The following is an 18,727-nucleotide window of genomic DNA, read 5'->3' as shown; positions in this document are numbered from 1 at the left end:
AGAAAATGAAAACTTGTAGGACTTTCAGGCATCATCTAGATTCTTCATTAGTACATTTTAAAGAAGTATATACTCAAGGTCTAAGGTACGTGCTTTTTTAGTCGAAATGTCAGGTTTCGGCAGTTCAGAAGTCCGATTTCTGCTGGAATTGTAGCTGAAATTGCACGATTTGTCCCTTCCTTCGTAACTTCAACGAAACAGCACTAGTTGATGCATTCCCGTGATGATATCCTGTGAGCTAAACATGTCCTTTGTATTCTTGATGAATGCTGTTGCACAATTTTGTCTTTGGGTGACGCACGCGGCAAAAGAAAACACAAACAATTAGACTTCATGTTATACGCCACCGATGCTTGGTGTAATTCGCCACCGCAATTTCACGTCTTGGATGTTATTCGCCACCGCAACTGTCTAATGAATTGCATAATATGTTGAAGAGTTCAGTGATTCTGTCACTTCCAATTGAAAATATTGATTTGGAGTTGTTCAGTTCAGTGTATAGTTCAGCTTTTGTAGAACACGTTTCTGAGACGCACCTGGCGGCGTTTCACTCCCACATTCTTCGTCATTCTTCTTTCCCGAAAAACGTCACGTCTGTCAGAGGCGTTCTTTTCTCTTCCAGCGTCAAACTGATGAGTTTTTGTGTTGTCGCTGGTAATAGGAATGACTGAATTTTAGAATTATTTCACACACATAAACACCAACGAAGCTTAAGAATTTTAGAATTTGGCCCCACAAATTCACTTTATGAACTGTCCCGGCAAGGGATTGAACCCGCGGCCAAGGAAATCAAGCGGATCATAGGGGCAGTACGCTATCCATCCTGCCATTCGTCGCCTTACACTAAGTAATGTTCAAACCATGCGGAACGTTTTTGTACATTCTTGTATGTGTAGTCAATCTTCCGAATGTAAATGAATGCATAAGAGAACATGAGGACAAACTTTTCATCAGCGTGCCTTCCTAGAAGTGAAATCTCATTGGTGAAAACGTTGGTCTTCATGTTCTGATGTGTCTTTATTTTGCTGCGTAATCTGTTCAGATCATCACTAGCAGTCATCGATGCATTTCCCACTTGTAAATATAGTATTTTTTTCACTCTTACGGTAAGCACTGTTATATTTCCTATTGTTGTCATCATACCCTAAACCTCTTAAATCTCACAGTCCCAGGGATTATTTTGGGGGGGTCATATATATATATATATATACTAGAATGAATACCCGCTTCGCCGGGTAGCCGGCTTCGCCGGGAAGAAGTAGAGCCGAATACCCGGCTGCGCCGGGGACCCGGCTTTACCGGGTGTACGCCGGCTTCGCCGGCGCACGAAGGACGGGAGATAAACGCGCAAAACACTATACTGGAGAAGATAAGGAAGAGTTACTCCCTTTGGACGACGTCAAATGTAACCGAGTGCCGAAACACCACAATTACCTTTGAAGGCGAAGTCGTCTCAAACGGGATTGAGATTTTAGAGCTTATTTGTAAGCCCTATAATAACTGTTATGGCTTCTGAGAGGAAGGCCAGAACATACAGTGAGAGTAAAAGCCGCCAGACCCCATCACAAACAGAACTCTACAATCCACAGGCGTTGCCTACACACACACACACACACACACACACACACACACACACACACACACACAGAAGCCGTATATATCTATCTATATATATATAAATAGATAGAGATAGATGACAGTGGATTTTTCGATAAATAGATTCGACCTTTGCACTTTTACAGTGAGGACAACTTACAGGTACATGCAAGGAAAGCCGCGTTCTGGACAGTGCAGTGACCTTCTAAAAATAGTAACGTAGTAACGGGAATATGGATTGACGCCACACGAAGGAAGGGAGATAAACGCTGAAAACACTGGAGAAGATAAGGAAGAGTTACTGGGAATGGATCCAGAGAAAAACCAAAATCGGTTCAGCGCCGCGCGCTGAGAGCACGTGTTGAAAATTCTCATCGACCAGGTTCTGTGCGGGGTCTACCTGAATATGCCCACCAAATTTGAAGCAGATCCATCGAGAACTTTGGCCGTGCATCGCGGACACACACACACACACACACACACAAACAGACAGACAGACACAAGTCGTATATATATATAGATAAGCACATTCCAGTACATGTGGGTTATACACTCAAGTACAGATAAGCATACTTTTCATACAGAAGAAGAAGAAGTAGAAGAAGAAGAAGTAGAAGAAGTAGAAGAAGAAGAAGAAGAAGAAATACTACAGTTTGATTTGTCAACTCATGGTGCCTTTAAATCCTTTGCATAGGCAAGATCACGCCACGCCCCTGAGTTTAAAACTTGCAGCGCTAAAGTTAAAATGCTCCTATCAATTGCTGTCAGTTTTGTGACAAAAATAAAGGTTTAAATGCCTCCACGATGTTGATGCGTTTGAAAATAACAATTTGCGTGGTGCGGTGGCGAATAACAAAAAATGCGGTGGCGAGTTACATCTAACATTGAATTGATGCGGTGGCGAATTACAGAGAGTTGTTGACACTCGGTTTTTATCTGCTTCTTGCAAAGTATATATGGAACTATATACAGAGAAACTACACGTGGAGATTCATAAAACATTAAAGTTATCAGTGAACATGTCCAAGAATAACCAGTAATCTCCGTTTTGTTGCATTTGACGCAGAAACTGAAAATATGCCCAAAACATGGGGAAACGAGAAGAAAAACAGATCGTCACGATCACCAGGGCCATCAAAGCATCAAAAAATATATACAGAAATATAGCTAAGGATATAAGTATGTGAAATGCAACACTTGAGAACATGCTGAGTGCCTAGCATTCTAACAATTTAATTTATTATTCGAGAGACCTACCTCGCAGCTTGCCTCTTCGTCGGCGTGAAGCGATAAAAAGTTGCGGTGGCGCAAATGCAGAGTTACACGATCCACGGCGTGGTTATAGCATTTCTGTCAGTTAACAGTCTTTAAAATCTCTAAAGTAAAATCTGACATATTCGAAAGTTTTGCATAAACACCCAGACAATTTTTACGATATTCTCCTAAGCTTCTCCACTTCTCAGCCCTGTCTTGGAAATGAATTCGAATAAGGCAGTCAAAATAACTTAGTTTGGAGCACCCATCAATCAGAATAAGCATTAACTTTTGACACAGGAAATATCTTCTACCGAAAGCTCTCCTGGTTTTATTCTACATTTTTCCTGCATAATGGTAACAAATTTAATGATAAATCTAAACAACGAAGTGACTGTGGTAAGATGAACAACGTTAAAAAACAAAGGATTACTGTAAATGGTTTACGAATCGAAATCTAAACAAGTTTTAATGATAAGTAAAATGATAAAAAAAAATAAATAAAAAAAAGCTAACGTCCTCGCATTTGTCCAGAATTATTCCATGTTTAACATGGGAACAGAGGGATAATTGGTCTAAAGAATTTTTAAAAAGGAGGGTTAGGGTAACCCTAACCCTCTTTGGACTATCTGTATGCAATGCCCGCTATAGGTGAAAGACTTTTGTGGAAGTCATGGAAGAATGCATCGCTGTTGTGCTGGTTCAGCTTGAGGTCCTGTCCTAGCGAATATCCTGCACACACAAAAACACGACTTTTTAAGCCACTTATGTTGCATTCCGTGACATAGCTTTGTTAAAACCGTGTGCCTGATAATAATGACAGATTTTGTTGATATACATTTTTTTTTTAAGACACCCCATATAATATTGTTTGACAATCTCTTTCAACATAGTTTACCAATCACCAATGTGTATACAAACGCAAATAACTCACAGGTCAATAAATTACTTTCCACAGAGAGAGAGAGAGAGAGAGAGAGAGAGAGAGAGAGAGAGAGAGAGAGAGAGAGAGAGAGAGGGAGAGAGAGAGGGAGAGAGAGAGAGAGAGAGATTAAAACTAGAAAATGTGTGCTATATAAAACAAGGATAATCACTGTAAAATCTTTGCTTGTACCTGCATGGTGTTTACTGCGCTATATACACAACCTGTTTTATTTCATTTATTTTTTTTTATTTTTTGTTGTTGTTTTGTTGGGGGGGGGGGGGTTGTGATGAGGGTTTTTTCAAAGCCTTTACTGCTTTAGTCATTGAATCCACCCGACTTCGATTTATTGTTCAGTGATGGGTAATTGTGTGACCAACTATGTAAGTTAGTGATTGTTCTGGCTTCATACAATGACATTGCATTAATTTTATAAGTGTATGTGTGTGTGTTTCAGGCAAATTACAGTCCTAGTTGTATGCAGTAACTCTGCTTCTTCGTTCAGGAATCAAAGTATACAATCTAAACCGATTATTTTGTTCAATAATGTTCAGCTTACCATCCCGAAGAAGGCAGTAACGTGCCGAGATATTGATTATAGATATTAACGTACCTAACCTGGTTACTGGTGTGTTTTCTTTTTATTTCAATAATGTAAATGTGTGACAACTTGCAGGGTACTTGATGTTCAGAGCAATTTTTCTGGCAAAATACCTTTTATGGATCAAAGAAAACTTTTGTCGTGGTGCACAAGTCAATCAATTTGGTTGATAAATAATTTGTGCTGCATTTTCCCTGGTTCCAAAACGTAGTATGTATTACCACATGTCCTTACCTGTCATTGGCATCACATGATTCTCTGCAAGCAGTCTTTTGTGGAAATACGTCATTTAACACTTGCACTTATAGTAGGGCTGATGGGGTCTATGTCGACCAAAAGAGTGGGATTCTCTGTAGGTCGAGTTCCTGTAGGTGGATTCCCTGTATACCTAAGACTTTAAAATTGGCAATCTAGTATACAGGGAATCCCACAGGGTGCAGTTTTTCAATAAAACTTGCAAACCATACTCAAATTTCTAAGAAATATCAAAAAAAGATCGAAAAACATCAAATTCTAACGATGTCGCTAAGCATCACGTGACTTTCATTGATATTTAATAAGCAAAACGCTACAGGAACTACACCCTGTGGTATTCCCTGTATACAAGATTGCCAATTTTAAAGTCTTAGGTATACAGAGAATCCACCTACAGGAACTCGACCTACAGTGAATCCCATTCTTTTGGTCGACATAGACCCCATCAGCTATAGTAGGTGGCTGTGGAACGGTAGACATGCAACGACAACGAACAACAAAAGACAAAGTGTGGAGGGGCCCGGTAGCTCAGTTGGTAGAGCACTGGGGCGGGGATATAGCTCAGTTGGTAGCGCGCTGGATTTGTATTCAGTTGGCCGCTGTCAGCGTGAGTTCGATCCCAGGTTCGGCGGAAATTTATTTCAGAGTCAACTTTGTGTGCAGACTCTCTTCGGTGTCCGAACCCTCCCCCCGTGTACACTACATTGGGTGTGCACGTTAAAGATCCCACGATTGACAAAAGGGTCTTTCCTGGCAAAATTGCTTAGGCACAGTTAATAATTGTCTACCTATACCCGTGTGACTTGGAATAATAGGCCGTGAAAGGTAAATATGCGCCGAAATGGCTGCAATCTACTGGCCGTATAAAATTTCATCTCACACGGCATCACTGCAGAGCGCCTAGAACTGTACCCACGGAATATGCGCGATATAAGCGTCATTGATTGATTGATTGATTGGACTTGTGATCGAAAGGTCGCAGGTTCGAATTCGGGCCGGGACGGACACGGGTCAACTTTATGTGCAGACCCAGAGACGGAAGCCATGTCCCACCCCCGTGTCATCACAATGGCACGTAAAAGATCTTGGTCATTCTGCCATAAGTGCAGGTGGCTGAATACACCTAAACACGCAGACACCTGGGTAGCGCGACTCCGTTGCTGCTAGCTTTCCACTGGGAGGAAGCGACCCGAATTTCCCAGCGATGGGACAATAAAGTAATGAAAATGAAAATGAAAATGAACATGAGTACACTCATTTTTCTTAACATACGCTAAGTTTCTTTGAGAATGCTCCAAGTGAAAATCAGGGGTTCCTAGGCCTGATATCACAATTAAACAGCTTCTTCTCAGAATCAGGAGGGAAAAAACGAGATGTCGTGACAAGAACAGACAGCAGCAGCAGCAACAACAACATTGCTAAATCGTCGCTTTAACAAAATTTCATGTTTAGTATCGCAGACAAAGCACGGCTACTGATCCGACCAAAGCCACACTTCATGCACGATGGGCACATTGTTATGGCCAGCTTGTTAACGTGAGCATTGTGTATGTTTTACATAGAATTGAATGTGTTTGTCGTTGTGTCTGTCATCTATCCTAGTCGTTTGATTTAGAATAAAGCAAACTTATTACAATGACGATTTTCTTCGGTTTTTGATGAAGGATTGGCATCAAGACTTTTCCTATTTTCCAACTCTGCCACCATACACTGGCCGTTCAGGTCTGCATGTCGACCACATGGTGTGTGATCAGATTTTTCGGACATGTTCACAATGCTTACATGACCACCAAATGGAAAATCAGTTGGTATTTGTTATGTTTTTGTGTAAGCACAATCCTCATACAAGTAAACAGAAACAGTTTTGTTGCAAACAGAGCCTTTATAAGAAAAAATGCTTCTAAGTCAAAATACATACCCCCTTTTTCGTATTGCGTAAAATATACCCATAAATTCTGGACATCATATTTTTATTTTTTTTCACAACAATGAAACCAAACTTTGGCATATGTTTTAGCAATATATTCACAATAAAACCTATGAGTTTGAAGGCTGCATCTTGTTTTGTTTATTTTTGAGAATTTTTTTGCAAACCCATGCAAATGGCCAGTTTCTGGGGAGAGACTGGGGAGATAATGGCCAGTATAGAAAGAGTTAATAGTAAACTAATGTCAGAAGTAGGTATTTACCTTGTTTGCCTTCGCATTCTTGATAGCCCGCTGCAGCATTTGTATCACTTCCCTTGACATTCAAAACGCCAATGTATTTCTGAAAGGAAAATAAAGATATTGACCGAAACATCACACAAGTGGTATATCATGCTAGGTTTTGTTTACAGTGCCTGTTCTACGACCACATCTGATTGTAATTTAAATAAAGAAAAACTGTATCCATTTATTACTTCTCTATTTGTGTGTGTTTGTGTGTGTGCAGGGGCGGATCACATCATTTTTAAGGGGGAGTTTCCAAATTTCTTTTAGGGACAATTTGACGACGCGAAGCGTTTAGTTGAAGACGCGAAGCGTTCGAACCTCCTTGGGGGGGGTCCGACAAATGTTGATAAAAACAAGGAAAATGGATCAATCTGAGCCAAGAAACATCCCCTAATACACCTTCCAAAAAAGTAAATATATTAAGAAGAAAAATTTGAATCACAACAAGGACAATTGATCGATCTGGCGCAACCTGAGCAAACTAATTAGCCAACTTCCTTCCAAAATCGTCACTTAGAATACAAAGGCCGGCTCCTAAGTGGTCCGGAAACCCCGGAACCCCCCTCCGGATCCGCCCAGTGTGTGTGTGTGTGTGTGTCTGTGTGTGTGTGTGTGTGTGTGTGTGTGTGTGACCGATGACCTCTAAATTCTAATCGTTGCGTTTGCATGGTAATAAAGTTTTAATACTGGATATGCCCATGAAAAAATATCATTTCTTGTTCATGTCATTGTGTGTGTGTGGCCAGGACTGTGACTTCAGCATGCCTCGACGTCTTCGGAAAAGACACAAAATGCCAGCAGGCGTATGTTCTTGGAGCACTCAGTATGCCGTCATCTGCAAACAAATAAATACAAATTATTCAACTGTGTAAATAAAGAACAATCATTTTAATATTACAACAAAAAATTCATATAACTGTAGTCTTCACCAGAGACATCCACTACACTATCTTTAAATAAAACTGACGTAAAAAATTGAAATACTATAAAACTTACCCCCACTCAGATCTATTTGGGATTATTCAAGTTTCAACCATGAAACGATGCCGGTTTGGACAGATCTGCTAGTTTGCCGCTGAAACTGAAATCAAAGGCGATCTTCAGAACTATTTCTAATCTTGTATTTGTGATTAATATAAAATACTGATCTTCCCAATAGAAGCTGATGTGTATACACATGACCAGGACAAGGTATTTTGTTACAGGGCATTTACGCAGACGTCGCTGTTCAAAATATCGTTTTAGATCTGATTTTGTACAGCAGCCTGTGTGATTCAGAATCGTCTGCCCTTTTTTGGTTTAACATTTTATGGACGATTCCTATGAGACTGCTCAATCATAACTGATGACAAATTCAGAAACAGATGATGGTTTCAAGTAGGCTACAGTAATGATTCGTTAAAAATGTCAAGCCACTCGTCGATCATTCACACTCAAAGAACCCAAGCAAAATCTGCTCTGGTTCCGAGCAGTTTTTTCCAACTGAGACCCTGATTACGCATCTGCCGCGAAAAGATAGACCACAAACAAGCGGCACTGTACCATGCTTTCGTTTATGTTGCTGAACAGATTAAATGTGCATTGTAAATGTGCTTACAGCAAAGAAATGCATCCTTACTTACCACAAAAATACTGGTACCACATTCATCGCACTTGTGTCTTCTTACCAAAACCTATCGATATGTTTGTTTACGATATATTGGTAATTACTAACCGTTAACTATTTTTCAAAAATCTGAAATGACTTTTAAGAATCAAAGAAAGATTTGCTAAAACGGTTGACTTCAGAAAATAAGCAATATTTTTCTGAACCATGAAATAAAAATCGAAAACTCCGTTTGATCTTTTATTTTGGTAGATTGATGACAACAGCCGGAACTGAAAGTACCAGAACCAAAAATTAAGGGCATTAATCAGGTAAACTAAGAAGATTGTCGTTCCTGGCGCGCACTTCACATGTCCGTCAAACAGTGTCCGAGTGAGAGAAAAAAAATTTTTTTTCGCAGTTCGACAGTATATGAGGCCCTTCTTCATATCAAAGTGTAAAGGTTGCTGAACGATGTTTTTCCTTTTTGCTTGTTTAGTTACACTTTAAGCAAAGTTAAAGATAGGCGCCCTGAAGAACTTGAGAAGTTTTTGGTTCATGAAATTAGTGAGCAGTCAAACAGTTGCCAAGGAAGAAGTGTTTTCAACAAGAATCTGGGCAGCTCAAACCAGGAGCAAGAGAAGTTAGTAAATCACAGCACAGTTGAACCAGCAGGAATACTTGACAGTAGGGAAGAAAACCAGCATAGCATTAGCAGTCTGCAAGTTCAACATTCAGCTGCTACAATGGTTACGCTGGAATACCAGAAAATACTACAGAAAGAGAAAGAAAAGGCAGAAAAAAAGCTTGAACATTTCGAGTATATTGTAGGTGGTGCAAATCTGACTACCACTTGGCAAACTAAGGACTTTGCTGATTTGACTAATGCTAAAGAAAAACTGGACTTTTCTCAAACAAGTGCATGCCAATTTTAGTCAAGAAACTACAGCAAGAGAACAGAAATGTGAAGAAAGCTTATCAGGAGTGAGAAACTCCAAACTCTACAGAAGAAGTGCAAATTTCAAAGCTACCCACCAAGGAGATCTTGTGCTAAAAAAATATTCTTGAGCAAGAACTAAACATTTCAAAAGAGGAAGCTTTATCACTGACGGCAGAAAAAGTTGCTGTGCAACAATAATCGTCAAAACTGAGGCAGAAAATTGAGCTTTTACAAAGTCAACTTGCAAGCATGACAGAGTAAGCTAATCAAGACATACTTTTTTCATTTAAAAAAAAAAATATTATTTTATGGGTTTTTTTTACCTCGGATAAAAAACCGTTATGGTCTCAACAGAAGATAAGACGTTCATTGTCTTGTTTGCTGTTCTGACAGTTCATTAAAAACTGATCATTTTGGTATAAGGTACTTGCATTAGCTTAAACATTGAACCAGATACAAACATTTTGAAGAAGCCAAAATTCACGTTTTGTACAAAATATCTGTTTTTTCAAGACATTGCTATGTTTTTATTAAGCATGTAGAAATTCAAGTGTGTATCATTTATTAAGAGCTTTTAATGCTGAACAAATGGATACCAAAAACAGCTTTGTAACTTTTAAAGCAAGAAAGTTATGGCAGACCAAACATGACTACTTAGTCACCATTTTTCTCGACTTGACAAAACAGCACTTTTGGCATTTTTGATCAAAGATATCGTATTAACCAGTTGTCAGATGGAGTTGAAAAAAATTAGGCTTAGATATCATATCCTGCTCTTCCTAGAAAATGTATTACAATGAAAATGCATTGTATGATTTAGAGATGAAAGAGTTAGAAAATGGGCTCTTGCCCAGTTGTTGGGAGTAGCAGAGGGCTTATTTTGCTATTTTGTGCCATTTTTGTAGCTCTGTATCTCTATTACGATGTATTTCCTGTCAATGTATTTTGCATTATCAATCTGAAAAGTATATAAAGTATTCATAAACTCATTTTTGGACTCATGTGATTTGATTTGTGTGCTTGAGGTATGTCTGAATGTGCGGAAGAATGATGTGCAACAAATTTTCAGAGTCCAAAAATACGGAAAAAAATCATAATTATTTTTTTTCCAGCCCATCTTAAAAAAAAAGTATTCCTGTGCTCAGAATGAAAAACTCTATTTGTTTGACTAAGTTTCAAATGGGTTATTCAAAATTTGAAAATCACTTTGGAATACCTAATAATATAATGCATTATTTAGCAGATTCACTAAATAATAAAAACTGCTTTCCCTAAACAATTCATTGTTTAGGGAAAGCAGTTTTCATTATTCAGTTGAATCAAGAATTGACTTCTAAGCTTCATTTTGTTTTCTTTGTGTATATACTATAATGCAATACAAGGTATCTCCAAACATTATTTATCAGAAAATGCTCGTAAATTTGTTTATTTTACAAGCTGAAATTGCCGTACGAAAAGAAGAATTCATTGTTTACGTAAATAATTCATTGTTTACGTAAATAATTATTTATTTAGCAACATTGCTGATTGTTTATAAACAATGTAATATAAGTCTAAATAATATATTGTTTACGTAAACAATATATTATTTAGACGTATTTTACATTGTTTGTAAACAATCAGCAATGTTGTTAAATAAATCATTATTTACGTAAACAATGAATTATTTACGTAAACAATGAATTGTTTAGGTAAATAATGAATGGTTTACGTAAACAAAAAATTATTTAGAATTGTTTTACATTGTTTATAAACAATTACTTATTTAGCACATGAGCTTCTAAATAATGATTATTTAGCTAAAACTGGTGAAAAAAACCCATGAAAAAGTATCCAAATAATTATTTGACAAATGGAATGCCATACTGTGACGACTGCAAACCGTACGCGATTTTTGCATGCAAATTTGTCCTTGGGGCAGCGAACCCAAACGCTGCTGTGGAGACACTCATTAGAGTTTTGAGGTTTTCCTGACACACATCTCTGAAGCAGTTGATCTTCCGTCAGTCTCTGGTAAACTGGTTCTAGATGAGGATTCAGCTTCTTGAAGTTGAGGTGTATGGACGAGTTTTGCGTGTGGTCCTGGGGGCTTGTTCTGAGCAAGGGCGGCCTGGTAGAAGCACCATGACGCGGCACCATGGGGGCACAAGTCATGCTGTGGCTTGTCATCTGTTGAGTAGCCGTGACGCAGAGATGCCATCACTGCCCGTTTCATGTCTGCAACTGTCTTACCCCCCCCCCCCCCCCCCTCCGCCCTAATTGCCCGATTGTAATATATCGTCAACTTCCTGATTGTATTCAGAGTCAGCTGACCATACCCTCGCCCTCCAAAAGTGATTCCTTTTATGCGGCAGTCTGTCACAAGGTTGCAAAGCGCTGTCCCAAGACGCTTGGAAACGTGATTGATGTACTCTTCTTTTTCGATGGTTACTTGATCTGCATAAGGCTTTATTTTGAAAAGTTCCTGGAAGGTTTTTGTGTCACCGTCTGACAGGATAACTGTGTATCGCAGATTGTGCTGCGACACTGACCTGCCCCACAGAACCCGAGCCGCCTCGACTTCCATGATGCCACTGGAACCTAAAAATAAAACCACCGTTTCAGTCAAAGTCAGCCACTGAATAGCAAACACATAAACACACACAAACACACACACACACACACACACACACACACACACACACACACACACACACACCACAACCCTCGTCTCGATTCCCCCTCTATGTTAAAACATTTAGTCAAAACTGGACTAAATGTAAAAACAAGGGAAGAAGCAGTGATACCTGAGTCTCAATTGCTATCGTGATAGACAGACAACCAGATAGGCTACAAGACACACATTTGCTTCACTCTGCTCTTGTCGTTGATACATGATTCAATCATACACACCCTCAATTCAATAAAATAGTTATTTACAAAATGTATTCGCATCAAAAAACAAAATCATTGTGCATAGCCATTCCAAACACACGATTGTTCTGCATTGCAATAGCATATAATTATCATATCACAGTTCTAAAGTCAGTCAAACTTGCGCCATAAGTCATTGCTCTGGTACATTGCTTCGCTTGCACTTGTGTAGGTTTTGCTGTCAGCCATGAGTTTTTTCAAACTTAGATCTCTCACCTATTGTTTTTTGTGCTGTTCTTTTTTCAGCTTAGATACGGAACCAAAGTTACACTAAGATGTACAATGTGAATGTCATATTGTGCTGTTTGTGTGTGTATATAATGATATGCATCTAAAAATACATATTTCAACAGCATTAACACATGTCTATTGATAACAGATTAATTTTACTGAGGTGCTGTACATGTATGTGAATTGTTATGTCCATCGTTAGGATCATACATATTTGAGTCAAATGTGCAGAAATTGGAGAAGAAAAACAAGTTAAAAGCCAAAACTATGCAAACAAATAAAAGAGGGTACCCCTAAAAACAATATTTAAAAAAATAAATATAATATATATATATATATATATGAGATCTCACCATTGTGCTCTTTTTTCACAGACGTAAATCGTCGAAACCGTTTCAGACCTTGTACACTATTCAAAATAAGTTTTGCCAATGTTTTTTTTTTGTTATGGACATTGTCCTGTTGCTCCCCGACTTCTAACTACTCTTCTTCTTCGTTCATGGCCTGAAACTCTCACGTTAACTCAAGTTTTTGCTCAAATGGGTTTTTACGTGTATGACCTTTTTTCCCCGCCATTCAGGCAGCCATACGCCGCTTTCGGAGGGAGACTTCTAACTACAATCAGGGATATTTGTCCACCAAAATCTATGCTATGAATGTATCGCTTTTTTCCAGAAAAAAAAAAGTTCTCGGTTTTGATGTTGTGAATGTTATTTTTCGTCTATGATTAAGCGTTCCAATAACTAACATTTCTTGCGTGTGTGTTTTTTGTCATGATTAAAATCGATGTCTCCACCAAAGGGCGCATCAATGACTAGACGATTCATCACGTTTTTGATCTATCACTGGGCTGAGATCGCCGTCGACCTCGCTCTCGCTTTTGGTCAGTCAAAATGTACGCTCATACGCGGAGTAGCCGAACTCTCGAATCCGACTGGAGGTGAGGACGGATGGGAGTGAGTCAGGGAGGTCTCCGCGTTTACCGGGTGCACAGCGGCGGACGGGGTAGAGATCAGAGAAGTGTGGGGCGCCGTGCTGTGCACCCGACTCCCGTGTGTATGACATAGGTGAAACGAAGGATGTGAGGAATTCCTGTCGGAAAGCTCCTCCGGCTTCAACTTTGGTTCAGGACCGATGAGCGACAGCACAGTTGGCACGAACAGGATAGCGTTGAGCATGCCGAAGACGATGACGAGCACCATGATCTTGAAGAAGGTCAAGAAGATGTAGGAGCCGGAGAAGGAGAGGAGGATGACCCCGACGAAGGAAGAGACGCCTCCGTTGAAGATGGGGCTGGCGGCGTGTGTGATGGCGTCGTAGGCACGCTCGTGGCGGAACTGCGCGTCGGACATGAGGTAGGCCGAGCAGACGTGGGCTGAGAAGTCCACCGAGAAGCCCACGCTCATGACGAGGTGGATCATGGTGATGATGCTCAGCGTGATGCCCCAGAAGTACATGAAGGCGAAGATGTTGGAGATGATCATGAGGATGTTGAAGGTGACCAGGAAGACCATGAAGGGGTGGGGGAGGAAGACCATGCACACCACCATCATCGCCGCCACGGCGATCCCCAGAGTCAATAAGGTGTTGGGCAGGATCTGCAGAACTCCCTCTAAGACGAGGAAAGACCAGTGGTACGCGAACACCTTCACCGAGAAGCCGCCGCTCTCTGCCAATTTCCGCATCCTCTGCATCATTTCTGACATCGCGAGCTTGTCGGTAGAGGGCTTAGTGATGACGCTGCAACGTGACGCCACAATCCTCGCCGTGTCGCTGGCCGCGAACCTAATCCGAGACAGAATGAAACATGTTCAGAAAGGAGGTAACCGGGTTTAATCATATAAAAAATCTTCTTTTTTTGTGTTTACTTGCTTTTCTCATCTCCGTGCGAAAAGACGACAGGCAATGATTCACACGGTACCACGGAGCTGTCTACTTCTTCGCAACAAATGAAACGTTTCCGCTTTTTTGTACCAAAAATAGCACGCGAAGACCAAGACAGCCCTATTTAGGTTGCACGTACACAGAAGGTCCAATTTGCATTACACAGAGTTTTGTTGTTTTTGAACTTGATATCAATGTTACAGTACTACCTGGTTGGCCAGTACTATCTGGTCAAATGGGTCAAAATAGCCATTTCTGCACTTTCGCTGCTTGTGGAAGACACTTCAAATACTCCTATGATACGAGTGATACATATCAAGCCTACTGACAAACTGCCACATTTTCGCGTTTCGTTACATTTTCATTTTTATATAAGTTTCTCAAGCAATGGTGTCACGATCGGGTGACAGAGACCAAGAAAGTGTCACTCAGTGGAGTGCCTGTTCTTGGTCGTGTATGATAGAAAGCGCCTGTGCGTGATATTGGGTTACAGCAGAGTTTGCTGACGGTGCTCTACGAGCACGAATGTTTTGTATCGCACGAGTTTTACAGTGGAGGTTTCTGCTGTCATAGCTAGGGCTGACGGTTTTTCGCTGACAGCGCACACGGGATTTTCACGGATTGAGTTTCTCGTGTCTTTTTCTGCTTGGGAGGCAGAATTGTGTATAGCTGGACTGGTTTTGGGACAAGGTCAGTCACGTGTATTTGGCTAGGTGGTCTGTCAGAGACTCAAGGACGGCACACTTGACACCCAGCGGCAGAAGGGGAAGGATCGTATACACAGTTTCTAGAGTATGATGGTTTTTCACCGAGTATTATATTCGGCACTCTAGGGGAACTTCCACTAGTTTTTCCTTTCTCCCTGCCACGTATTTTGCTGAGGACAAGTCGTCAATTTTCCTTCGTCGGCGATGGCTTTCGCATAAGGATTCGACAAGGGGTTCTGGACGGTTTTGGTCACTGTTGACGAACAGAGGCTGGTCCAGGGAGGAAGCGGACTTTGCTTCCATTGAGAGTACAATCATAGGCTTTTGAGGTAATAAATCATTATTTAACGCTGTTGATGAGTCTGTGTTGTGGAATGAAATACTCTCTGTTGTTCTTTCCAGGTTAGCGCATAATTTACTCTCTGTGACGCTAAAATACTAATCTGTATATGGTTTTTGCAGATAGGGAGAGAAGGACGGAAAATGACTGTTTTGTTGTTGTAAAAAGTCCATTTTGTGCAGGCCCACGTGCTCGATGAGATATTTAAAGATGACATGTTTTAAGGTGGTGGGTGAGGGGTAGCTGACATGTTTAGTGCACCGATGCTTTCTGTTTGCAGCCTTCGTTTCGTTTCGCTTCGTTCGCCTCGCTTCGTTACGTTCCTGTAACATCTGCACGGCTGACTCTGGCGGGAACTGTTGAGGCTACGCTAACCAGGAGACCGGCTAACCAGGAGACCGGCTAACCAGCGGACCGGCTAACCAGCGGACCGGCTAACCAGCGAACCGACTAACCAGCATACCGGCTAAGCAGCAGCAGCAGAGATAAAGCTAAGTGCACCATGTCGTACGCACCCCGTTGACCACCGTTGTCTTTTCGTATCTATGATTTCATTGGAGTAGTGACAACGTGGGGTGTGTGACACCTGCACGAACTAGGGCTTTTCGGACAGAACATTCTCATTTAACTATATTTACACGGGTTCAGCGTGTTCCTATAATTTTCTACATACTACTGGCATTTTGTCAGTGAACACTGGTTTTTTACGTGTTGAGAACGTAAAAGGAACATATTTTGAGTGAAGGCTCGAGGGAGGTGGAGAGTTTATACATAAACAGGCGTCTGAAACTTATACTTTTGTTGACTCTATTTAATTGTATGACTGCGAGAGTGGATCGTGGTGTGGTTAGTTAATTAGTAGTAATTAACCGGTTCATAATCACCTTGAGTGATATATTGAAACGTGACACATGGGGGCCAAGCCGGGATTTACTCAGTTAATTTCTGACTGATAAAGACCCACCAATTAAGGATAACTAAGAGCAGATAATCTCGTCAGTGCTCGACTTATTTTCTGCTTGGTGCTACCCTTTTTTGTATAGTTTTGATCATATACCACACCTTAAGCGATTCACATCTTGCAGGAAATGTAAATTGTAATTTGTGAGTTATTGTATGCGCTAACTGTGATTACTTCCCTTTCCTTTGTTTGTGAATCTTTGTTGTTGTACGTTCAGAGTTTTCCGTTGCAGAGAGCTGAGCGGGGTTAACGGATTTGTTGTTCGTTTTACTCAGTTTTCTCTACATTGTTGTTTCGCATTCTGTAACAGGTTACATTTCTACCGTCTTGTTTTACTTGGATTTTTCTCCATATTTTGACTTTGTTGGAATTTTGGGGGGGAAGGGTCCGAGGACTTCTGTCCTAACCAAGGCTGTGGGAGACACTCTGTTTCACCGCAAAAAGCAGCCGATAAAGTAGGCCACGGCTGTGGGAAACACTTTGTTTCACCGCAAAAAGCAGCCATAAAGTAGGCTACGCGATTTGTTCTACACCGTTTGGATTTTTCTTCTGCATTTTCTGGTTGCTGGATTTTTGTATCCACCGCTTTCATCACCGCGTGTTCTAGCTATAGCTGCGTTAGACTTATTTTGGTAATAAAGCTTTGCTAAAACTAACCATGGCTACAGGGGGATCTCCTACGAGGAGAATAACTTTCGAGACTCCTGGGAGCGAGCAACCGACTGAGCGAGACGCACGCGTTAGAGCCCGAAGCGTTCTAAAACGCTTAGAAGTAGAACGGAAGGAAGAATTTGAGCGACTGACAAGAAAAGAAGAACGTGACCGACAGGACAAGAAGGACGAACTTGACAGACAAGAAAGGGAACGACAGGCAGAACGACAGGCTGAACGAGACAGACAGGAAAGGAAAGAAGAACGTGACAGACAGGAAAAGAAAGACGAACTTGACAGACAAGAAAGGGAACGACAGGCAGAACGAGACAGACAGGAAAGGAAAGACGAACTTGACAGACAAGAAAGAGAACGAGACAGACAAGAAAAGAAAGACGAGCTTGAGAGACAGGAACGACAGGCCGAGCGTGACAGACAGGAACGGAAAGAGAAAGAGCAGGCGGATCGCGATCTCCAGCTAGAGCTAGCTAGGCTACAGGCCGAGAAGGGTACGCTTACTCAGGCTAGCGCGCCGACGTTTGTTGCCGACCGTACGAGACTGCCGACGTTCGACGATGACAAGGACGAGCTCGACGATTTTTTACGCCGGTTTGAGCGCATTGCATCTGACCAGAAGTGGGAAGAGGCCACGTGGGCTAGCCGCCTTAGCACCTGCTTAAAAGGACGCGCATTACAGCTCTACAATGCTTTGGATGACGACGAGGCGAGAGACTATCAGGCACTTAAGAAGGCGTTACTCCAGCGCTTTAACCTGACTGCTGAAGCCTACAGACGACGTCTGCGTAACAGCAAGAGACTGAGCGGCGAGCTGAGTCATCAGTTTGTGGCACGCCTTAATCTCTACCTGCGGCGCTGGGTGGAGATGGCCGAAAAGGACTGGACCGTCAACGACCTTGCCGACCTCATTGTCATGGAACAACTGATGTCCAGCCTGCGACCTGAGGTGGTGACCTTCGTGCAGGAACACCAGCCAAAGACTACTCAGGAGGCAGCCGACTGGATCAGAGTGCACGAGGACGCCCAGGCGATCTCCGGCAAATCTTCAGGCTCACGGCCAGGAAAATCGGGAAATTCGGGTTCTTCAGGACCCAAGGACGGGAAGGACGATCAGGGACACAAGGGATCGAGTTCCAGATCTGACATCCAGTGTTACTACTGCAACAAGCGGGGCCACGTGAAGAAGGACTGCCACAGGAGACAGGCTGACCAGAAGGGCGTTCACTTTGTTGGCAGTGAGGAGTTAAGGGACGTCACGAGCTCATGCACCATTCCACAACTCTGCGTTCCGTGCTCCAGGAAATATTTCCAGCCCCACTGCAACGTCTACGTTAACGGAGTGAAGGGCGAAGGTCTGCGGGACACAGGGGCAGACATGATAGTGGTTCGGGCGAGTCTAGTTCCAGCTATGGCCTACACAGGAGACAGCATCAGGGTGAGAATGGCCGAGGCATCTCACGCTTACGACTTGAACACGGCAGTGATCAAGGTCGTAACCCCGTTGTTCACGGGGACCATTGTGGCCGTCGTCATGGACGATCCTCCATGCGACTTGCTCATTGGGAACCGGGTTCAGTTTGTGGACGGCGTCACCAGGGAGGTTCCCGTTTATCGGTCTCCCGACGTCATTTCAGTGCTCACGCGGGCACAGGCGGA

At 41.8% G+C, this 18,727-nt stretch overlaps 1 protein-coding gene and 1 long non-coding RNA gene across 2 annotated transcripts in view; both read right to left on the bottom strand.

Moving 5' to 3' along the window:
* Window positions 1–18,727, bottom strand: part of LOC138967215 (uncharacterized) — a 181,478-nt gene that overhangs the window by 62,720 nt on the left and 100,031 nt on the right. The window lies entirely within an intron of this gene.
* Window positions 12,275–18,727, bottom strand: part of LOC138967211 (patched domain-containing protein 3-like) — a 36,241-nt gene continuing 29,788 nt past the window's right edge. The window contains exon 8 of the mRNA XM_070339731.1: window positions 12,275–14,295. Coding sequence (XP_070195832.1) covers window positions 13,395–14,295 — 901 coding nt within the window. The 3' untranslated portion in view covers window positions 12,275–13,394. The remainder of the gene's footprint in view (window positions 14,296–18,727) is intronic.

Source organism: Littorina saxatilis, linkage group LG5, assembly GCF_037325665.1.
Source record: "Littorina saxatilis isolate snail1 linkage group LG5, US_GU_Lsax_2.0, whole genome shotgun sequence".
Taxonomy (NCBI): Eukaryota; Metazoa; Mollusca; class Gastropoda; order Littorinimorpha; family Littorinidae; genus Littorina; species Littorina saxatilis.
Note: the sequence above shows the minus strand (reverse complement) of the source record. Positions and strands in the feature narration are given on the sequence as shown.